The 19,655-nt window shown below is 44.7% G+C and overlaps 2 protein-coding genes across 7 annotated transcripts in view; one reads left to right on the forward strand and one right to left on the reverse strand.

Annotated features, from left to right (window-relative positions):
* Window positions 1-2,308, reverse strand: part of OIP5 (Opa interacting protein 5) — a 14,325-nt gene extending 12,017 nt beyond the window's left edge. For both annotated transcript variants that reach the window (XM_081830909.1, XM_081830910.1), the window contains exons 1-2: window positions 1,909-2,308; window positions 1,594-1,660 (exon numbers count right to left, since the gene is read on the reverse strand). In XM_081830909.1, the coding sequence (XP_081687035.1) occupies window positions 1,594-1,660; window positions 1,909-2,308 (467 nt within the window). The remainder of the gene's footprint in view (window positions 1-1,593; window positions 1,661-1,908) is intronic.
* A 250-nt stretch (window positions 2,309-2,558) lies between these two features.
* On the forward strand, window positions 2,559-19,596 carry NUSAP1 (nucleolar and spindle associated protein 1). 5 transcript variants are annotated; one of them, XM_081830912.1, is made up of 5 exons: window positions 2,559-2,692; window positions 9,041-9,109; window positions 13,385-13,528; window positions 14,209-14,365; window positions 19,137-19,592. In XM_081830912.1, exons 1-5 carry the CDS (start codon window positions 2,588-2,590, stop codon window positions 19,364-19,366), a joined length of 705 nt encoding a protein of 234 aa, XP_081687038.1. In that variant the 5' UTR covers window positions 2,559-2,587; the 3' UTR covers window positions 19,367-19,592. The 5 variants fall into 5 exon arrangements, with proteins under 5 accessions (XP_081687038.1, XP_081687040.1, XP_081687037.1 ...); XM_081830914.1 differs by having other exon boundaries at window positions 14,251-14,365; XM_081830911.1 differs by having other exon boundaries at window positions 14,206-14,365; window positions 19,137-19,571.
* Window positions 19,597-19,655: the final 59 nt, after the last annotated feature.

The raw sequence follows: 19,655 nt of genomic DNA on the forward strand, positions 1-19,655 counted from the left end.
CCCTCCAGTGTTTTAGAAACCATCTAGATCAGTACTATCCAGTTGAGATGTAATATGAGCTATATAAGTAATTTAAAGTTTTCTGTCATGTTAAAAATAAATTCAAGGGGCGCCTGGGTGGCTCAGTCGTTAAGCGTCTGCCTTCGGCTTGGGTCACGATCCCAGGGTCCTGGGATCGAGCCCCACATAGGGCCTTCCTGCTCTGTGGGAAGCCTGCTTCTCCCTCTACCAGTCCCCCTGCTTGTGTTCCCTCCCTTGCTATGTCTCTCTGTCAAATAAATAAATAAAATCTTAAAATAAATAAATAAAAAATAAATAAATTCAAAATGAACAGGTGAAATTAGTTTTAATACATTTTATACTACCCAATATATCAAAAATATCATTTCAGCATGTAATCAATATTTTTAAACTATTAATTTTTTTTGTATCAAGTCTCCAAAATCCAGTGTATATTTTGCACTCACAGTATTTCCCAATTCAGGATGGCCACATTTTAAGTGCTCAACAGCTACACGTGGCTAATGGTTACAGTATTGGACAGCATGTGTCTAGATGTCTTATCCTATTCTAAGAAAGACATTTGGAGAGCTTCTGCTTCTGGCCCCAAAAAACCCAATTCCAAGCAAATCACTATTCTCTTCTTCCCTGTTCCCTTTGGGTGGAAAGAGGACACTCTGGTAAGGATAGCTAGGCTCTTTCAGTTGGGAAAGAGGAACTGCAAAACTCTTTCTGGTTACTGAGTAAAGCAACTAAGAATTCCTATGCCTTATTTAACCCTAAAACTGTGGTCAGAATGAATTGTTTTGCTGTAAAAGCCAACGCTCAAAATTAAGGAGCCTTCTGGGCGCCTGGGTGGCTCAGATGGTTAAGCGTCTGCCTTCGGCTCAGGTCATGATCCCAGAGTCCTGGGATCGAGTCCCGCATCGGGCTCCCTGCTAGGCGGGGAGCCTGCTTCTCCCTCTGCCTCTCTCTCTCTGTCTCTAATGAATAAATAAATAAATAAATAAATCTAAAAAAAAAAAAATTAAGGAGCCTTCTAATACTAAAATCACTGAGCACTTCGTTGTCACTTGTAGATCACAGCACAGAAAGATGCAGTTTACCCTCGGAATTCAAGTCCTTAACATTCAACTTATGTTCTTACCCAGGTTCCCTAGATTACAGAAGAAATAGTCCTACCATGGCTTATTACAAACTCCAAGTAAAATGCAAATTTAAAAGTCCTAGTTATCTCAAAGGATTGTAGTTTATAATGATTCTCACTATACACCAAAAGGTACTTTTCTCCCTTTTCCCATACCAGACATAACCGTCTTAGCCTCACTTCACTTGCACAAGCCACTAGAGATGTGGCCCTCAGAAAGATCTTAAAATCTACACACAAATACAACCTTTCCATTTCATTAATACATCAAGTTCCTACAAGTCGCAAACAGGTAAAAGAAATATCCTTCAAATACACTGTAAGGACTGAATAAGCTTCTAGCGCAAATAAGAACAAACCATTTTCACCTTGTGCATGTCGGTTCTACGCTCCTCAGTCTTACTAAGTGAGGGACTAGAAACCAGTCGAGAACTCCCAGTACATACCTGCCTTTGAGCGAACCATCAATGCCAACTAGGAAGGGAGCTTCCAAAACCACGTTATTGGTGACTCCTAGGAAGACAAACACGGGTCAGAAGGAGTAACTGTGAAGCTTTGAAAGGGAAAACCTACCCGCTACAGATAGACTCATCATAGCCACAAAAATCATGAAAAGTTGCCCTCACCCCTGGCAGAGGGGTTAATTTCCTTCTAAATCTTCACCCCGTCTTTTTCACCACCCGCTCTCGACCATCCCGTGAGAAAGCTGGAACCCCCTCTCTGGCCCTCCTCCGCCTTCCTCAGACTCCGCCCCCACTCACTGGAGAAGACCACGGCTCCGAGGGACCGCGACAGGTCCCAGGCGAGGTGCACAGAGTCAGCGAGCACGGCGTAGCACTGTGCGCATTGGAACACGGCGCACCTCTCGGGCTGCAGCCACGACGGCAACCGCGGGCTGGATGGCAGCTCCTCCGTCCCCAGGCCTGCGGGGCCAAGCGGCGAAGACCCGTTCACTACCTGCGTGTCCCACTCCATAGAAGTCGTACAAGAGTGTTTGTCAGTTGTCTTCTTAGCGCCATCACAAAAATCACCCCGTGGAAGCTTTGCATATCGCGAACGATGCCGCCTCGGCCGAGCCGCCATCTTCCCGCAGCCCGCGCCTCTGTTTCGAACACGCACCTGGCCCCGCCCAAGCACGGTTTCTGCATCCTCATTGGACATCGTCAGCGGGGAGGGGGGGCTCTGCCCCACACACTCGGCCTGGACACGCCCTTCGGCGCCAAAGTGGTGTTGAGGGGTGAGGGGGATGGGTGGAGAATCTTTGTTTCTATTGGTCAACGCCAGGAAACCCCGCCTTCAGGGCATTTTTAACCAATAGAAGTGGAGCATTTTCAATTTAAACTCTCTATAAAATTCGGTTTAACCAACGCTTACAGTGGCGCCAGAGTTTTGAACTCCACTGCGGAGGCTGGAGTACGCGTCCTCTGCGTGGTCGCCTGGATGCAGCTTGCCATGGCCGTACCTTCCCTTGAGGAGCTGGACTCCTTCAAGTACAGCGACCTGCAGAACTTAGCCAAGAATCTGGGCCTCCGGGCTAACCTGAGGGTACGGAGCCGGTAGCGCGCAGGGCAGGGTGAGCGGCCTGCGGTAGACTTGGTGGGAAGGGACAGAACGGGAATTCCGGGGACTGAGCCACCTGTCCCTCCAACTATGCAAAAAACGGAAAGGGGGCCATAGCATTCACCTTATTTTGGGGCTGATTTGTTGGCGGGCTCACACAGGCCTTGACTTCAAAAAGGTTTGTTCGGCTTGATGTTATTGGAAGTACTCGAATTAATTTAGGAAATGCAGGCCCAGAAAACTCAGGGATGCTGTGTCTAATTCAGGTTGTTAGGCAGTCGCGGAAATAATTGCCTTGGCTTCTGGAAAATTCGAAACTAACAATTCTGGGAATTGTAAATGAATCCCAAATCTCTTAATACTTTATTGGAGGACCTGGAAAAAAGGGATGACTTTTAGAGGACCACCCCATGGACCAATTTTTTTTTTTTTAAAGATTTTATTTATTTATTTATTTGAGAGAGCGAGAATGAGAGAGAGAGAGAGCACATGAGAGAGGGAAGGTCAGAGGGAGAAGCAGACTCCCTGCCAAGCAGGGAGCCCGATGCGGGACTCGATCCCGGGACTCCAGGATCATGACCTGAGCTGAAGGCAGTAGCTTAACCAACTGAGCCACCCAGGCGCCCATGGACCAATTTTTATAACTCAGCCCTGACCTAGAATGATTGCTCATTTATAATTACCATTGTGGTAGTGTTCTGTTTCAAAACCCGTAAGGTCTTTGACTCCGAGGCGCAAAACGATGAGGGGAAAATGTGGGGGTTCAATTTGGGACTGGGGTTTATATATTCTTTAGTGGACTTTTCCCACAAAATATTTACTGGTACTCTGTAGGGTGTGGTATTTACACAGTGAATGCCTGAATCAGGCATTACAAGTGTTTTTAAGTGAGTTAAAATTATCAGTGCCCAGGTACCTGTGAGGGCTTAATAGTAAAGGAGTGTATTTGGAGATACTTCTGAGCTACTACTTCATAAACAAAGCTTTAATTCCTTAGCTTAAACCCCTTAAGCTTTTTGCAATCTGGTTGGAATCTTATCCAAGACAGCATAGCATCCGGCCTGTGCTGGTCCCTGTACACCTGGCACCTTAGTCCATCTTTCTGCCTTTGCTAATTTTGACTCTTTGGCCTCAGAGTCCCTTCTCTCTCCCTCTTCTTTATTTGCATTAATAATTCCCACCTGCTCTTCAGAGTCCAACAGAATTATCACTGACTTAGCTCTTCATCTCCTCCTCTTCGGTCCCTTGGCCACGGGTCTGCCACCCCCGTAATCCCAGGAGCCCTATGTGCTTTTTAAAGCCGTTTAATTTCAGGTACTCTCTTTGAGCACTTGCAGGCTTTCACCTTGCACTCTGGTTATTTGTGTATTACGTTATCCTCTCCACTACAAGTTAAGTTCCTTGAACAAGAATCTCATCCATCCTCCTTGGAAGGTCTTTACAACACTAAGTGCAGTACATTTTATTGGGAGATACTGAATAATTATTCTCAATCACTTGTTGGCAGTGCTAGAATAATGCTCCAGACGGTGGCAAGACAGTTACAGTGGAGGCTTCCTGATTTCAATGCTCTGGATAACATTAACGCCCTACAATCATTTGGGTCTCTGAAGAGCTACTGCAACGGAGATCTTTTTCTAAAAGCCCCACCTGTTGTTCTCTTGAGGCACCTGATCTGGGTTAGCGGATTTATCCTCCGTTTTCATAGAGTAGAATAGTGCAGTATTTCTGGGCACTACAGACCCCCTTACCTATCTGGCACACGGTAGGTGTCAATACTTATTGAGAGGTACTATTTTCCAGACAAAGTTGACCGCATGAGGCTTTGTTATAAGCAACTATAGAAAGACAGTTTTGAGACAATTAAAGAAAATTGAACTAGTTATTAAGTTAAGGTATTGTTAATTTTGTTGGGTATAAGAATGGTGTTGCTGTTATGCCCCGACCCCACCCCCCACCTTTTTTCTGTACCCAACCAGCTGACCCTGCCTGGAGAAAATGACCTAACCTTGTTGACTGAACTTATATTTATGACCATAAATTGTAAAATGAGCATTTGATCCCCAGATGCTTCCTTGGTAGTCATTAACTTTCCCATTTTTGAGGACACTTATTTCCTATGTTACCTCAAATTAGCTCCCTTCCCTCACTTGATGACTTTTGCTCATAGGTCATTGGAAAAATAGATGGAGTCAGCAGAGCATTACCTCATCTTTCCACCATGAAACCCTCAGGCCATCTCACATCTATCCCCTTATACTTTACCTTCTCCTAAGGGCAGCCTTGTCGGTTGTGCCGGGGATCCTTGTTCCCGCCTCCAGGGCTACACACCTGCAATTAGCTCCACTCCTCCATCAGTTTCTCCCACTCAGCTGGCTCATTTCCATAATGGATGCAATCAAGTCTTAATATTCCCCATCTTAAAAAAAAAAAAAAAAAACAACAACAAAAACCTCTCCTGACCACTTGTTCTTCATCTTCTGCTCAATTTCTCTGTTCTTTTCCACTGAAATTACGCTTACCAAGGCCACCAGGCTCTGCATCTTCTAAAGCTTGTAGTACATCTCTATCCAACCCTGCTATTCGGCAGGATTGAATCCTCCTTTTTGCTCAAACCACTTTTACCGCTTTTCACTCCCGAAATCTGACCTCTGTTTACCATCACCAGTGCTGCGGACCTGGGCCACAGCCTGTCCGCTGCTCTCCCGCCTTCACTCTGGCCTCACGGTAGTTATTCTCTTGTAATCGAGGCAATATTTGAAACTTAGAAGGCGCCACTTTTTCTGCTCAGTGCCCTCCACTGACTTGCCTCACACCTAAAATAAAATACAGACTCCTGCAAATGTAATGTGAGGAACTTGGTTTGATCCTGATTTGGAGGGAATCTTTTTAAAAAGAAAACAGCTAAAAATTGAGGCAATTGAGGAAATTTGATTGTGGGCTACATATCAAAGGATATTAGGAAATTAATATTTTTCCTAGGTATGATAATGCATTAGAGGTTATGTAGAATAGCTCCTTATTTTTAGAAGATGTGGCTGATGTATTTAGTGGGAAAGTATCGTGTTGGCTAGAACTTATCTTCAAATAGGTTGGCAAGAAACATTACTATAGAGCAAATATGAGACTGTATTAATGATTGCTGAATCTAGGTAGGGAGGATAAGAGTGTTTATTATACTATTTCAACTTTTCTATGGACATGACTTTTTTTTTATTTGGGGCACCTGGGTGGCTCAGTCGGTTAAGCGTCTGCCTTCAGCTCAGGTCATGATCCCAGGGTCCTGGGATGGAGCCCCGAGTCAGGCTCCCTGCTCAGTGGAGAGTCTGCTTCTCCCTCTCTCTCTGCTGTTGCTTGGGCGCTCTTGTGCTCTCTCTTATCTCTCTCTCACTCTCTGAAATAAATAAAATCTTAAAAAAAATTTTTAATTTATTCATTTGAGACAGAGACAGCATGAACAGGGGAGAGGGGCAGAGGGGGAGAGAGGATCAGGCTCCCTGATGAGCAGAGAGCCTGATGCAGGGCTCAATCCCAGGACTCTGGGATCATGACCTGAGCCACCCATGCGCCCCTGGACTTGACATTTTATTAATAAAAAGTTAAAAGTAAGAACGCTGGGGTGGCTCAATCAGTTAAGCATGCACCTCTTGGTTTCGGCTCAGGTCATGGTCTCAGGGTCAGGAGATCGAGCCCTGCATCAGGCTCCAGGCTCAGCAAAGATTCTGCCTAAGTTTCTCTCCCTCTCCCTCTGCCTCTTGCCACCACCACCCCCGCCCCACCCCCATCCCAGACTCTCTCCCTCTTTCTCTAAGATAAATAAATCCTTAAAAAATTAAGAAGGTACAAGGAAGAAATCCACACCTTGCCGTGACCTATACCCCTCTACCTGACCCGGCCTCTGGCTCCATCTTTGATCTCCCGGCCCCCAGTCACCCCAGTGTTCACATGCTCCCCGGCACTGGTGTCTTTCTGTCCTTCCAATTCACCAGCCCACCTCCGGCCTTGGTGCACCCTCTGCTTGGGATGCTCTTCCCCACATCTTCACCTGCTGCCTCTTCTTGTTCACATCTCGGCTTAAAAGTCACCACCTCTGAGAGGCCTTTCCTGACCCTCCCAACTCCAGTAGCACCCTACCCCAGTCCCCAGTTTAATTTTCTGGTAGCCTCTGATGTCGTATCATTTATTTTGAGCTTCATTAATAGACTGCCCAGTAGTCCACCACTGGAGGTTCCTAGAGAGTGGAGACCTTGTCTCTCTGGTTCAGCACTGTCTGTCCAGCGCCTGGAACAGTGTGCAGCATGGTACATGCTAGCCGAGGGGATGAGGGAACACGTGCGGCTACTAACACGTGCACTTCCGCTCGGCGCTCTTGAGCATCCCCTGTAGCATTCAGCCTGCTTGATGCCCTTCCTTGGCTCTGCCACAGGCACCTTGTTTCGTCATTGTCGCGCGTTTGAGGAGGTTTCTGTGGTATTTTAAGTCTGGAAACCTGTACAATATAGAGCCTATGATTAACATTATTGTATGGTATACTTACAAATGTGCTAAGGTCTTATGTGAAGTGTTCTTAAAACCAAAAAAAAAAAAGACAAAACCCAAAAGGGGTGTAGGAAACTATTGGTGACAGATAAGTGTATGACAGTGATAAAGGTTTCACGGGTATGTATTTATCACCAAACACACGACATTGTGTATATTAGCTATCTATAGCTTTTTGTTTGTCGATCATACCTCAATGAAGTGGTTGGGGGAAAAAAATGATCGAAGAACCAAGAATGCCTGAATTCTGCCCTGCCAATCACTCCCTTCACAGAGAAGACCCCAAGAGAGATTCAAGGAACAACAGTGGTAGAAAATACGCACCACCTTATCACGAGCTGGTATGGTGCCTGGGAACTTGATGCAGGGCATACTGGTAAACCAGCTGGGGGATGTGCTGCACACCCTACAGCCTCTCCTGTCCCCTAAAGCCCAAACCAAATCCGGATCTCTGCTGTTCTGTCCTGGACACACGCCCAGTGATAAATGGTATGAGATGTGGTGGCTGGGCCCACAGTGAGAAGGAAATCTCTGGTTCTCAGCTGCCTGGCTGAATTGAAGAAGAGGAGAAGACAACCCAGCCAATATGCTTGACCTTTTAAAAGCACAAGATAACCAATCAGATTAGTATTTCTCATTCAGGAAGGGAAGGTTTCTCGGGGTGAGAAGAGAAACTGAGTCCTTTTCCCCCAGGGACCTGTAACCATCCTCCCCCCGAAGCCTGCCTGTGTTTGGCATTCCTGATCTGAGAGACCCCCACCAGTTCCATCATACTGATTTTACTTCCTAAAAAGATTTTGAATCTGTCCCTATTGCCTTAGTCCTGCTCTAGCTCAGGCCACAGACCTTCCTGCTTTCCTCTACCAGCCTCCCAGCCGCTTTGCTGGCTTCCGTCTTTCTGCCATCCAGTGCATCCTGCACATCGTCCTGCTAGAGTGATCATTCTGAGCAGTGGAGAACTGGTCTCCTACCGCCCTAATACAGACTCCTCAGACGCTGCCCTTTGCTCTGAGGGTGAAGTTGCTACTCTTTTTTTTTTTTTTTTTTTTTATTTATTTGAGAGAGAACACATGAGAGGGGATATAGGGTCAGAGGGCAAAGCAGACTCCCTGCCAAGCAGGGAGCCTGATGCGGGACTCGATCCCGGGACTCCAGGATCATGACCTGAGCCGAAGGCAGTCGCCCAACCAACTGAGCCACCCAGGCGCCCAAAGTTGCTACTCTTAACAGCCTTCCATAGCCTGGCGGGATCGGCCCCTGCGCACTCTCCCAGTGTCTTCTCTCTCCTTCCCTGAACAGCTCCATGCTCCAGCCACACTGAACTTGAGTTCCCTAAACTCCATTCTTGCCTTCCCGTGCATTTTCTTTACCCTTTCCCTGTGGCCACCGCTGTCCCGTTCATTTTTCAGACCTCAGCAGCTGCAGACATCATGTCTTTGCTTAGAACTGGTGTGGCCAGTTACCAGCTCTAGTCCATCCCGGCAGTCCAGACCTTGGCCAAGCCCACCTGTGTTCTGCACAACAGCCTGGGCATCCTCATGCTGGCGCTTAGCCCAGTGTGTCTGTCATCATTGCCTCTTTCCCTGTCTGACTTCCCCGTTGTGTGAAATTGGGGTGGCGGGCAGGAGGGGAGGGCGGCAATTCTGTCTTGGTAATCCGGAGCCTGCCCAGAGGACATTTGAGGAGTACAAGGACAGGAGAATAATTATCCTCAAAAAAGGGAAAGTTACTAACCTTTCTTTTTTGCTTTCTTGATTTTTGGCCCTACTGATAAACTCTTTAACTCTCCTACAGGCAGACAAGTTGTTAAAAGCCTTGAAAGCCCACCTTAAACACGAGGTAAAAAAAGAAAATGATAAACGGGTAAGTAATATTTTTTTAACACCTGTTAAATACTAAAACAATTATATTTAATGAGTGGTAAACACAGCTAGTGATGACTTAAGACATGCTATTTATCCCTGAAGAGATCATTATTGGTAATAATAAATCCTTTGATAATATTTGTTATAAAGAAACTGCCTAGTAGCGAGTAACCTGTTGAATAAGATGTTCTCATAAAAATGCAAAGGTTAATTAATTACTAGTTGCCAAACCTTACAAGAGCTAGCTTGGTATCAGCAAGGAAGGAACAGGATTCGAAGCCCCAAAAATCCAGGTTAAGTAGCATTCTGTCATTTCTTTTTATGTGATCTTGCAAAACTCAAATGCCTTAATTCTCAGTTTCCTATTCTTTAAATGGAAATAACATCTCCTCTGCTGAATTGAATGTTATGGGGCCTGTGAGAGTGGCTTGTGGTGAACTGGAAACCAGAGTGATGGGGGAGGGGCTGTCGTGGCTGCCTTAGACCGAAGGTTTTCACAGGGCCTGACCTAGTCCGTGGATGCTGCGTTAGGGCCAGGATTCTAAACTCAAAATAGAGGAAAATCCAGAAAGGCCTTAAGGCCCTGGGCTTTGAAGAGCATCCATTATCCATCTGGAAATAAAGGTAAATATAAACATGAATTCAAAATCTAGCTCCACCCCCATCTTTATCATCTCTATAACTATATTCCAAGTTATAAACATTTAAAACTGTTAGTTAATATTCAAAATTCTTTTGGGGTCCCTGGGTGGCTCAGTCAGTTAAGCATCCAACTCTTGATCTCAGTTTAGGTCTTGATCTCAGGATCATGTTTTCTAGCCCTGCATTGGGCTTCATGCTGAGTGTGGAGCCTACTTAAAAAATAAACATGAATAAAAATTAAAAATGTAGGCAAAATCCTTTTGATTCCAGGTTTGATTAACTTAAAAAAGGATTCTGAATTCTAGCTTTAAGATTTTACATCAACTAAGTCTCAGTCTCTCTATATAATTCTTTTAATGATTAAGGGTACATGATTAGTGCCATTTGAAATCAAGATTTTAGTTTGGATGGTAGTTAATAGAGTAAAATCATCTACCATATTCCAAATTCAACATCTCAGGAGCCATTCCATTTTGAAAAAATTTCACAAAAGCTTGATGATAGTCCAAATTCAGTCAGATAAAGAATTCCTGGGGCGCCTGGGCGGCTCAGTCGTTAAGCATCTGCCTTCGGCTCGGGTCATGATCCCAGGATCCTGGGATCGAGCCCCGCATCGGGCTCCCTGCTCCTCGGGAAGCCTGCTTCTCCCTCTCCCACTCTCCCTGCTTGTGTTCCCTCTCTTGCTGTGTCTGTCAAATAAATAAAATTAAAAAAAAAAAATTCCTAAGTGTTGAATCTATAAATATTGAGCTTAGGGCACCTGGGTGGCTCAGCTGGTTAAGCGTCTGCCTTCGGCTCAGGTCATGATCCCAGGGTCCCAGGATCGAGCCCCACGTCGGGCTCCCCGCTCAGTGGGGAGTCTGCTTCTCCCTCTCCCTCTGCACCCCCCCCACCATTGGCTTGTGCTGTCTCACTCGTGCTTGCTCGCTCTCTTTTGAATCTTTTTTTTTTTTTAAGATTTTATTTATTTATTTGACAGACACAGCGAGAGAGGGAACACAAGCAGGGGGAGCGGGAGAGAGAGAAGCAGGCTTCCTGCAGAGCAGGGAGCCTGATGCGGGACTCGATCCCAGGACCCTGGGATCATGACCCAAACCGAAGGCAGCCACCCAACGACTGAGCCACCAGGCGCCCTAAATAAGTACTTTAAAGGTGTCTGCGATCCAACGATACATGTACCACGAGGGCGTCACGTGTATAGTGGAAGCAGTTTGTCTTTCCTCCCCCCTGACTCTCCAGGGAGTTGGGAAATGTGCTCCAGATAGCCTCTTTCTACTCTCCTGTATACCCACCTTTGGATTTGTTTACCTGTTTTCACCTGTCATTTGCTGACCTTCTTTGGGGTGAGCTCACAGGTGCATCTGGATGTCCTTTACCACGTTTGTCTCCTTGTTGCTTAGCTCCTGTAACTTTGCTTGCCACTCTTTATCCTGGACCTTACATCATTATCAAGTGTTTCACTTTTGTTCTATTTCACGTCTAAAACCTGCCATTCTCTCAGCCTCCTTATTCTTGGACTTCCAACACATTTATATTGTGGTTCTCATTGCAGGATATATGGGAGAATGTATGAGGAGCTTTTTACAAATGGTGGTATATAGGCCTCTCTAAATCAGCTCTCAGGGGGTGGGGTCCAGGCAGCGTCGTGAGATGGAGTGAAAAATCAGGATACAAAGCACTCTAGCCACCACTCCCACATGCAGAGCGCCAGGTGTCAGGGCCGTGGAAAATATTGGAAGGCTTCTCTGTAAGGAAATTGGATGGCATCAAGCTAAGGCCTCTGTCTTCTGGCATTCAAGGATTCCCTTGCCTAACAGCCTCCTCCCCACCTAAGGATCCTAGTAGATCAGATCCTGCCAGATAAGACCCTGCCACACATCCAAGCCCCTGATGAGGTCTTGCTTGTTTTCTGAACTAGGATAGATAGCCTACAGTCACCAGACATTTGAGGAGAAGCCTGCAGTGTGAGAGAGCTGAAGATAAAAAGATGACCCTAAAGGAGACCCAGAAAACAAACAAAAGCTTTAAGGGGGGAAAAAAAAAAACCTTACAAAAAACTTAATGATTTATCAACTAGAATTCAGCTACACAGACACGGCACAGATGATTCAATTAAGGTTATATAACAAGCTATAAATGTTAACAACTTAGAGAATAGATGACAGACATTGAGCAAGAAAAGGAGGACAAGAGGTGAAGAGAAGTATAAGGATTCTGTACTTGGATTTTACAGGAGGTTTTGTGTAGGTGTGGGACAAGATGTAAAGGTTTCAGAATCCTTAGAGCAGCAAAGGTAACTAATAGAATGAAGGGGTACAGTGCTCTCAGGAAGAAGATGGGAGAGGAGAGTGGGACCAGTGAGCTAAACTGCAGCCCGTGCTAGGCTCTGAAAACAGCTGCTGCAGATACAAACGCGTGGCCCACCAACAAACCGCACGTAAGGAACCACCTGAAGCGAAGCCCTAGAAATGGGAGGGCCGGCTTTCCATTAGAATCTCTTCAGGACCTCCTAATTTTTTAGCCACAGGTGTGTAATATTAGTTTATTTCTTGATTAGAATTTATGTGTAAAAACAACAAAAGCAAATCAAGCCTCTCCTTTATAGTGAAGACAGGCCTTCCTCATACTCATGATCATTTCTCACTTATTTTTTTTTCCTAGTGCTTCCATAGTTTCATTTTTACATGCAAATCTTTGACCCATCCGGATTGTGTTTTGGTGTGGAAAAAAATCAGGCTTCATTTCCCTCCCCCCACCACAGAGAGAAAAAAGCATAGTTAGTTTTCTCTGCCTCACGTGTTGAATCGTGAATCTAGTCTTTCCCCATTAGTATGAAGTGTGACTATTCCCAAACAGTGAGTTCTTACGTAAGCAAAGCTGTTAGGGATATTCTGATACTTGTACCAACTGTTCTGATAACGGAGCTCTTTACTTTTAGTTTGTGGTCGTACAGGGTGTCATTCTTCCCTTACTCCCTTATTTTGGCCTTGGACAAGTTACTTTAGATTCTCTAAGCCTCAGTTCCCCGCCCCCCCGAACTGGGGATAATGTTAATACCTTTCTCATAGGCTTTGAGGAATAAATGAGATAACCCATGTAAATACTTAGCCCAATAAATTTTTTATATTAGCTATAATTATTAGAGCATACTGCCTAGTACTATGCTTTGTGTATATTCAAAAAATTAATGCTAATTTGCTTATTTACTCACATTAAGAAAACTTGGAATGCTTTCCTAGCCTAGTTTTTAAGCTGGGGTTGTTAAATGTGATTTCTTTCTTTTTTTTTTTTTTTTTTTTTAGATTTTATTTATTTGTCAGAGCACAAGCAAGGAGAGTGGGAGAGGGAGAAGCAGGCTTCCTGCAGAGCGGGGAGCCCGACGTGGGGCTCGATCCCAGGACCCTGGAATCATGACCCGAGCCAAAGGCAGTCGCTTAACCGACTGAGTCACCCAGGCACCCCTGATTGTTTCTTTTCAAATGCTCTAAAATTCTTGTCCTGGTCTATACCTTCAGTATAAGAGTTTTAAAATTACCTTTTGTAAAATTTTTTATTCAGTTTAAATTCTGATTCTTCCTGAACATTATAACTCTAAAAATAGGACATGGCAGATGAATGCCTTTCTTTTCAGGATGGAAGTCAAACTTCTGCATCGTCTTGTGACGAGGCTGAGATGCAGAGTGGCAGCCAGGAACAAGCTGAGAGAGAGCCGGTTGGCCATGGCACCAAAACCAGGAGAAGGTGCAGGACGGTCCACAGGAACCCTGACTCCCAGGTGAATGGATGTCTGCAAATTTTGACCACCACCTGTGCCAAAATGGGTATATTCTTAGGAAATGTTCTCTTTGAATTTCCTTATGACATCCAGTGGTTGTAAACTGTGTGTGCTGTCCGCTCCATGAAAGCAGAGACCCGAGTCTAGACTGGTCATCACACAGTGAGAAGCACTCACTGAGGATTGAGCACAAATTAAATATTGGTTGAGTAAATATGAAAGAATTAAGTGCTCATTTAAGTGAGGGCTAGTAAGAAGGAAAGAGAAACTAACATTAGTAAGATTTTTTTTTTTTTCTTTTCAACTAGCCTCAGACCTAGTGATCACTCTTCGGTTGGTCATTCAGCATAATGGTCAGGTGATTAGCCAGGGGCTTCCCTCAGTTACTTTGAGAGGACTCTGATTTTATTCTTTTTTATCCTCTCATTCAAATGTAACTTTACAAGACACAGTCCTAATTTTTATTTTCTAACTCTATATAGTCCCTAGGAGAGCTAATTTTGCCATTTAAGCTTTTCAGTGGCCCCCTAGTATGTCCTATTCCCAACTCTGCCACCCAGAAATCTAATTCTCCTAGTTTTCTTCCTTTAGCCCCTTTTCAGTGTGGGTGTCTGTCTTTGGAAGGCAGTGGTGACTTTTTATCATTTAAATTCTTTATTCCCTTTTAACATTTGTAGCAGGATGATTCAGAGATAAAAATAAGTGATCACGCTGAATTGCAGAATCAAGAGAAGCAGGAAAACCAGGATCTCAGAACAGTTGCAGAAGTTCCTTCACCACCAGATGAGAGCCAAGGAGAGGAGAATGCCGTTTCCTCAGGAAAAAGAAGAATAAATGGTATGCCAAAATAAGAACAAAACGAAACCCTGAAATTCCTAGGGGTACCCCTGTGCGTTCATTTCCTAGGACTGCCATAACAAAGTACCACAAACTAGACGCATTGTCCTCAGGTCCTATCAGGGTTACTAAAGGCTAAGGCTTCCACCTACCTTTCTGAGGAACACCATTCAACCCAGACACCATGCTGTAGAACTAAGTGTTCTATAATTATAGCAGAAGTTAAGACCAAATACACTAGCCCATCAAGTCCTCTCCAGTACTGTTGTGGAAAAACCAGCAGAAGAGCGGTAGCTGGGAAGTTGAGGGAGGTTGATCTCCATGTGGATAAAACCTGGCCTCTCCTCCTCCCCATCAGCTCCTTCTGATCCGCTCCAGACACCGGGGCACAGAGCTGTGTACCCGCTCCTTCACGACCGCAGAAAGGGGGCCGCAAAGTCTCCCTTCCTGGGGGGGGTCTTGGTCTCTAACCTTCTAAAATCCTCTTCCCTAAACTGTCAACTAAAAGTCTGTTTCAGTGAGACCAGAAAACTTCAGTTCCCCCAGACCTAACAGGACTGGGTGCTTTATGATTTCATTCCCCGGGAAGCGTGCCCACTGCCGCGGTGTCTCGTGTTCGCGTCCCCGCTGCAGCCCCGTCTGCGCCCCGGAGGCGGCGCCTGATGGGTGGAGAGAGAGGGGGACCCACTCCCGTGGCCTCTCCGCAGTTACACGCAGAACCTCTAATGCTGAGCCTTCCCTCCTTCCCCAGAATTTGGAATGTCTTACCAAATGTAGAAAGTTGCTGGAGGTACAGTTTCTGATTCTGACTGAGCCTGCGAGCCTGCAATTTTTGATCAACACCCTGGGGGATTAAGATGCATATGCCTCATAAGCCCACTTTAAAATCATGATTTAGAGCAAGATAGAAATGTGACGAAGAGTCAGAAGTGGGGGTGGGATTACCAGTGTCTGCTGTTGCACCCATCATTTTGTCAGGGAGACTTAGCTGCAGGACCCGGTTTCAAGGGCGTGGAGAAACAAGGGTGGACGCGTTAAGTTCCCCTAATGAAACACAAGCTATTGGAAGAACAAAAATAGGATCACGTAGGTTCTGGTAAGAGGTGGTTTTTTTTGTTTGTTTTAACTTTTTATTTTGACTTAATTTCAGACTTAAAGTTGCAAGAACAGTACCAAGTGTTGCTCTGTTCTTGATTTCCGAAATGTTAACATTTTGCCACATTTACTTTGGTCCTTCTCTGTTTATATACACATATGCATCCGTATAGGTGTGTGTACATTTTGTTCCCGGAGAGTAATTTGCAGAAATGTGCTCCTTGCCCCCTAAATACTTCAGCGTGTGTTTCTTAAAACGCAGGTTTTAGGGGCACCTGCCTGGCTGACTGAGTTGGTAGAGCATGCGACTCTTTTTTTTTTTTTTTTTTTTAAAGATTTTATTTATTTGACAGAGCACAAAGCAGAGGGAGAGAGAGGGAGAAGCAGGCTCCCTGCCGAGCAAGGAGCCCGATGTGGGACTCGATCCCAGGACCCTGGGATCATGACCCAGGCCGAAGGCAGCCACTCAATGGACTGAGCCACCCAGGCGTCCCAAGCATGCGATTCTTGATCTCAGGGTCGTGAGTTCAAGCCCCATCTTGGGCCTAGAGCTTAAAATAAAACAAAAAAACACAGGATTTTCTCTCACAAATGTTTGGAGTACAAAAAGCTCATTGGTAAGGATTCATAGTCCACATTGCAACTAACCTTTGAGAAACTACCATTTGTTGGGGCACCTGGGTGGTTTAGTCGGTTAAACGTCTCCCTTCAGTTCAGGTCAGGATTCCGGGGTTCTGGGATCAAGCCCTGCATCGGGCTCCCTGCTCGGCCGGAGGCCTGCTTCTCCCTCTCCCACTCCCCCTGCTTGTGTTCCCTCTCTGGCTGTCTCTCTCTCTCTGTCAAATAAAATCTTTAAAAAAAAAAAAAATACCATTTGTCAAGTGGTACTTAGCATAGTATCAGAAAATAATATCCACAGTTCTCTGAAAAGGGTTAATATTACAATACTCTCCCCTTTCAACCACCTGTTTGTGGCAAGATTTGTTTTCATATATACTTAAAACAGTATATCATAATATACTGTATGCAAAAGCAGATAAGAGAATCCAGCTGTCTTTAAGTCAGACATTAAGTAATCGGTGAAAATATGCCATCTTCTCACTATTTTTGTTTTAGAAATTTTAGCCATTTTTTATGTTTTTGTTAACATAAGTACATTGTTTTTTAGTGTATCAAACATTTTTTAATGTTTTAATTGTAATATCTACTGGCACATATAGATAGAATGTAAACAAAAACGGGGGGGTCCTCCATACTTTCTAAGAGTATAACATCTGAGACTAGAAGTGTGAGAATTGCTAATCTGTTCTATAGATGACCTTATTTGTTTCATGAGTTACTCTTTTTTTTTGTTAAAGAAAACTTTTTTTTTTTAAATTTTTGTCAGCGAGAGAGAGCACAAGCAGGGAGAGCGGCAGGCAGAGGAAGAAGCAGGCTCCTTGCTGAGCAAGAAACCCCATGCAGGACTCGATCCCAGGACCCTGGGATCATGACCTGAGCCGAAGGCAGACACTTAACTGACTGAGCCACCCAGACATCCCTTCATGCGTTATTCTATTCATATCCATTAAAGCAAAGGAAAATGTTGGCTCTTGGATTTCATTGTCATGTCTCTTTAGTCTACATTAATATGGAACATTCTTCAGTCTTCCTTGAAGTCTTTGAGGATTTTTTTTTTAATGTTTACATTTTTTAATACAGGCCAATTTTGGGGGTCCTCAGCCTTGATTTGTCTCGTATGTGCTGAGGGTTAGATTTAGATCCAGCACCTGTGGCAGGGATCCCACAGAGTAATCCTCAGTGCCCCCCCCCAGAAGGCACAGATGGTGGCTTGTTAACAGGTGATCACCCTGCTAAGTTACTCGTTTGGGAAGTTGCTTTTTTTTTTTTTTCCATTTGTATTAAGTATCTGGTGAGGCATGATTCTGACTCCATCAGTATCCTGTTTTGCATGGAACTTTACCTTTCTGGTTTTAGAGGCAAGTTCCAAGCAGAAGCTCCTGCAGCCCCTCCTGCTCTACCCAGTAATTCTTTGATGTCTTATGGATGCATTGGGAAACCTGTAGTATGAGTGACATGATTATAAATAGTAATTCTTGAAAACCCACTTGGATTTTTTTTTTTTAAGATTTTATTTATTTATTTGACAGAGATACCGAGAGCAGGAACACAAGCAGGGCGAATGGGAGAAGGAGAAGCAGGCTTCCCACCGAGCAGGGAGCCCGATGCGGGGCTCGATCCCAGGACCCTGGGATCATGACCTGAGCCGAAGGCAGACGCTTAACGACTAAGCCATCCAGGCGCCCCCACTTGGATATTTTTAAGTAGATTGCCTCAAGTTGAAAAAGATAACAGAAAGTTGTTGTAAGTGAGGGAAAATAGCTAGTACATACACCATGATTACAGCTAGATTTAAAGAATAAAAACCAGTATGGAAACGGAGGACCTGAGGAAATATGCCAAAATGCTCATGGTAAGGATGTTTCTTAGGTTGGTGGGATTGTGTAATTTTTTTTTTTTTTAAGATTTTATTTTTAAGTAATCTCTACGCCTAATTTGGTGATCGAACTTACAACCCTGAGATCGAGTCACATGCTCTACCAACTGAACCAGCCAGCCATCCCAGGATTGTGTGATTTGTATCATTCTAGTTACAATAACCTGTTCATAGCAAAAGTTTTGAAAAAGTTCTTAAATTTCTTTTATTTATTTATTTATTCATTCATTTGAGAGCATGAGCCAGGGGCGGGGCGTGGAGAGGGAGAAGCAGACTCCCCACTGAGTAGGGAGCCCAATCGGGGCTTGATCCCGGGACTCTGGGATCATGACCTGAGCTGAAGGCAGACGTTTAACCGACTGAGCTACCCAGGCACCCCTTAAATTTCTGATATATTTATGTAACTTCTATACAGGAAGCATAAAATTTCTTCCTGCTTGAAGCATATGAGCTAAAATTGTAGTGATGCTATAACTCATTCTTTGTGCTCATTTTTCCCACCACCTTGCAGACCTCCTCACATGAAATACCTTCATGTTAACTTCTAGAAATTTGGGGCGCCTGGGTGGCTCAGTCGTTAGGTGTCTGCCTTCGGCTCAGGTCATGATCCCAGGGTCCTGGGATCGAGCCCCCCATCGGGCTCCCTGCTCCACGAGAAGCCTGCTTCTCCCTCTCCTACTCCCCCTGCTTGTGTTCCCTCTCTCGCTGTGTCTCTGTCAAGTAAATAAATAAAATCTTTAAAAAAAAAACCCAAAACTTCTAGACCTTTTTTTTTCTTTTAAGTTTCATTTATTTTAGTAATCTCTACACCGAATGTGGGACTCAAACTCACAATCCTGAATTCAGGAGTCGTACATTCTGACTGAGCCAGCCAGGCACCCCCAACTACTAGATGTTTGTTTTTTTTTTTTTAAATAAAGATTTAAAGATTTTATTTATTTATTTGACAGAGAGAGACACAGCGAGAGAGGGAACACAAGCAGGGGGAGTGGGAGAGGGAGAAGCAGGCTCCCCGCAGAGCAGGGAGCCCGATGCGGGACTCGATCCCAGGACCCTGGGATCATGACCTGAGCTGAAGGCAGTCGCTTAACCAACTGAGCCACCCAGGCGCCCTAGACGTTTCTTAATAGGAAGAACTTGTTTTGAAATCTTTGATTAGTTCTGTACCTTTCGATTCAGGTAATGAAGATTCAAAGGTACCTTCAGAAAGAAAGAAGCCTCTCTACACAGATGGGTTTTCCAAACTTGGAAAAAGCAAAAGAAATACAAGCACTACTCCAAGTAAGTTTTACACACACAGAAACAAAGTAATAGCTGGCGCTTGCAGGCTAATGCCGAATAGGCAGGGCGCAAGGACAGCTAAAAGCTTGAATGCCGGACCTGGGCCCTGCATCCTCCTCACTTTCTAGCTCTGAGACCAGGGGCCTCTTATCCTCAATAAACCCACTTCCTCAGCTGACAGTGGGAGTGAGTAGACTACCGATTTCATCAGGCCGATACAGACAGACCTGATGTTGCCCCTCCAGTTCCAGATCACCGCCTGAAGCAATGACTGCAGTAAAGTGAATCAAATGAGTTTGTGTCCTCAGCATGGAAAAGTTATGTTTACGCTGTACCGTTAGTCTGTTAGGTGTGTCATAGTGTTATGTCTCAAAAAACAATGCACATACCTGAATTAAATAACTTATTGCTAAAAAA

The sequence above is a fragment of the Leptonychotes weddellii genome, chromosome 9, assembly GCF_054177405.1.
Source record: "Leptonychotes weddellii isolate Sample4059 chromosome 9, ASM5417740v2, whole genome shotgun sequence".
Classification (NCBI taxonomy): domain Eukaryota; kingdom Metazoa; phylum Chordata; class Mammalia; order Carnivora; family Phocidae; genus Leptonychotes; species Leptonychotes weddellii.

Excerpts from the sequence above, each read along its gene's own strand:
- NUSAP1 (XM_081830911.1), top strand. The coding sequence starts at position 2,588 with ATGCAGCTTGCCATGGCCGTACCTTCCCTTGAGGAGCTGGACTCCTTC. Across the intron at positions 2,693-9,040 it reads GCCTCCGGGCTAACCTGAGG|GCAGACAAGTTGTTAAAAGC; the intron begins GTACGGAGCCGG and ends ACTCTCCTACAG. Across the intron at positions 14,366-19,136 it reads AGGAAAAAGAAGAATAAATG|GTAATGAAGATTCAAAGGTA; the intron begins GTATGCCAAAAT and ends CTTTCGATTCAG.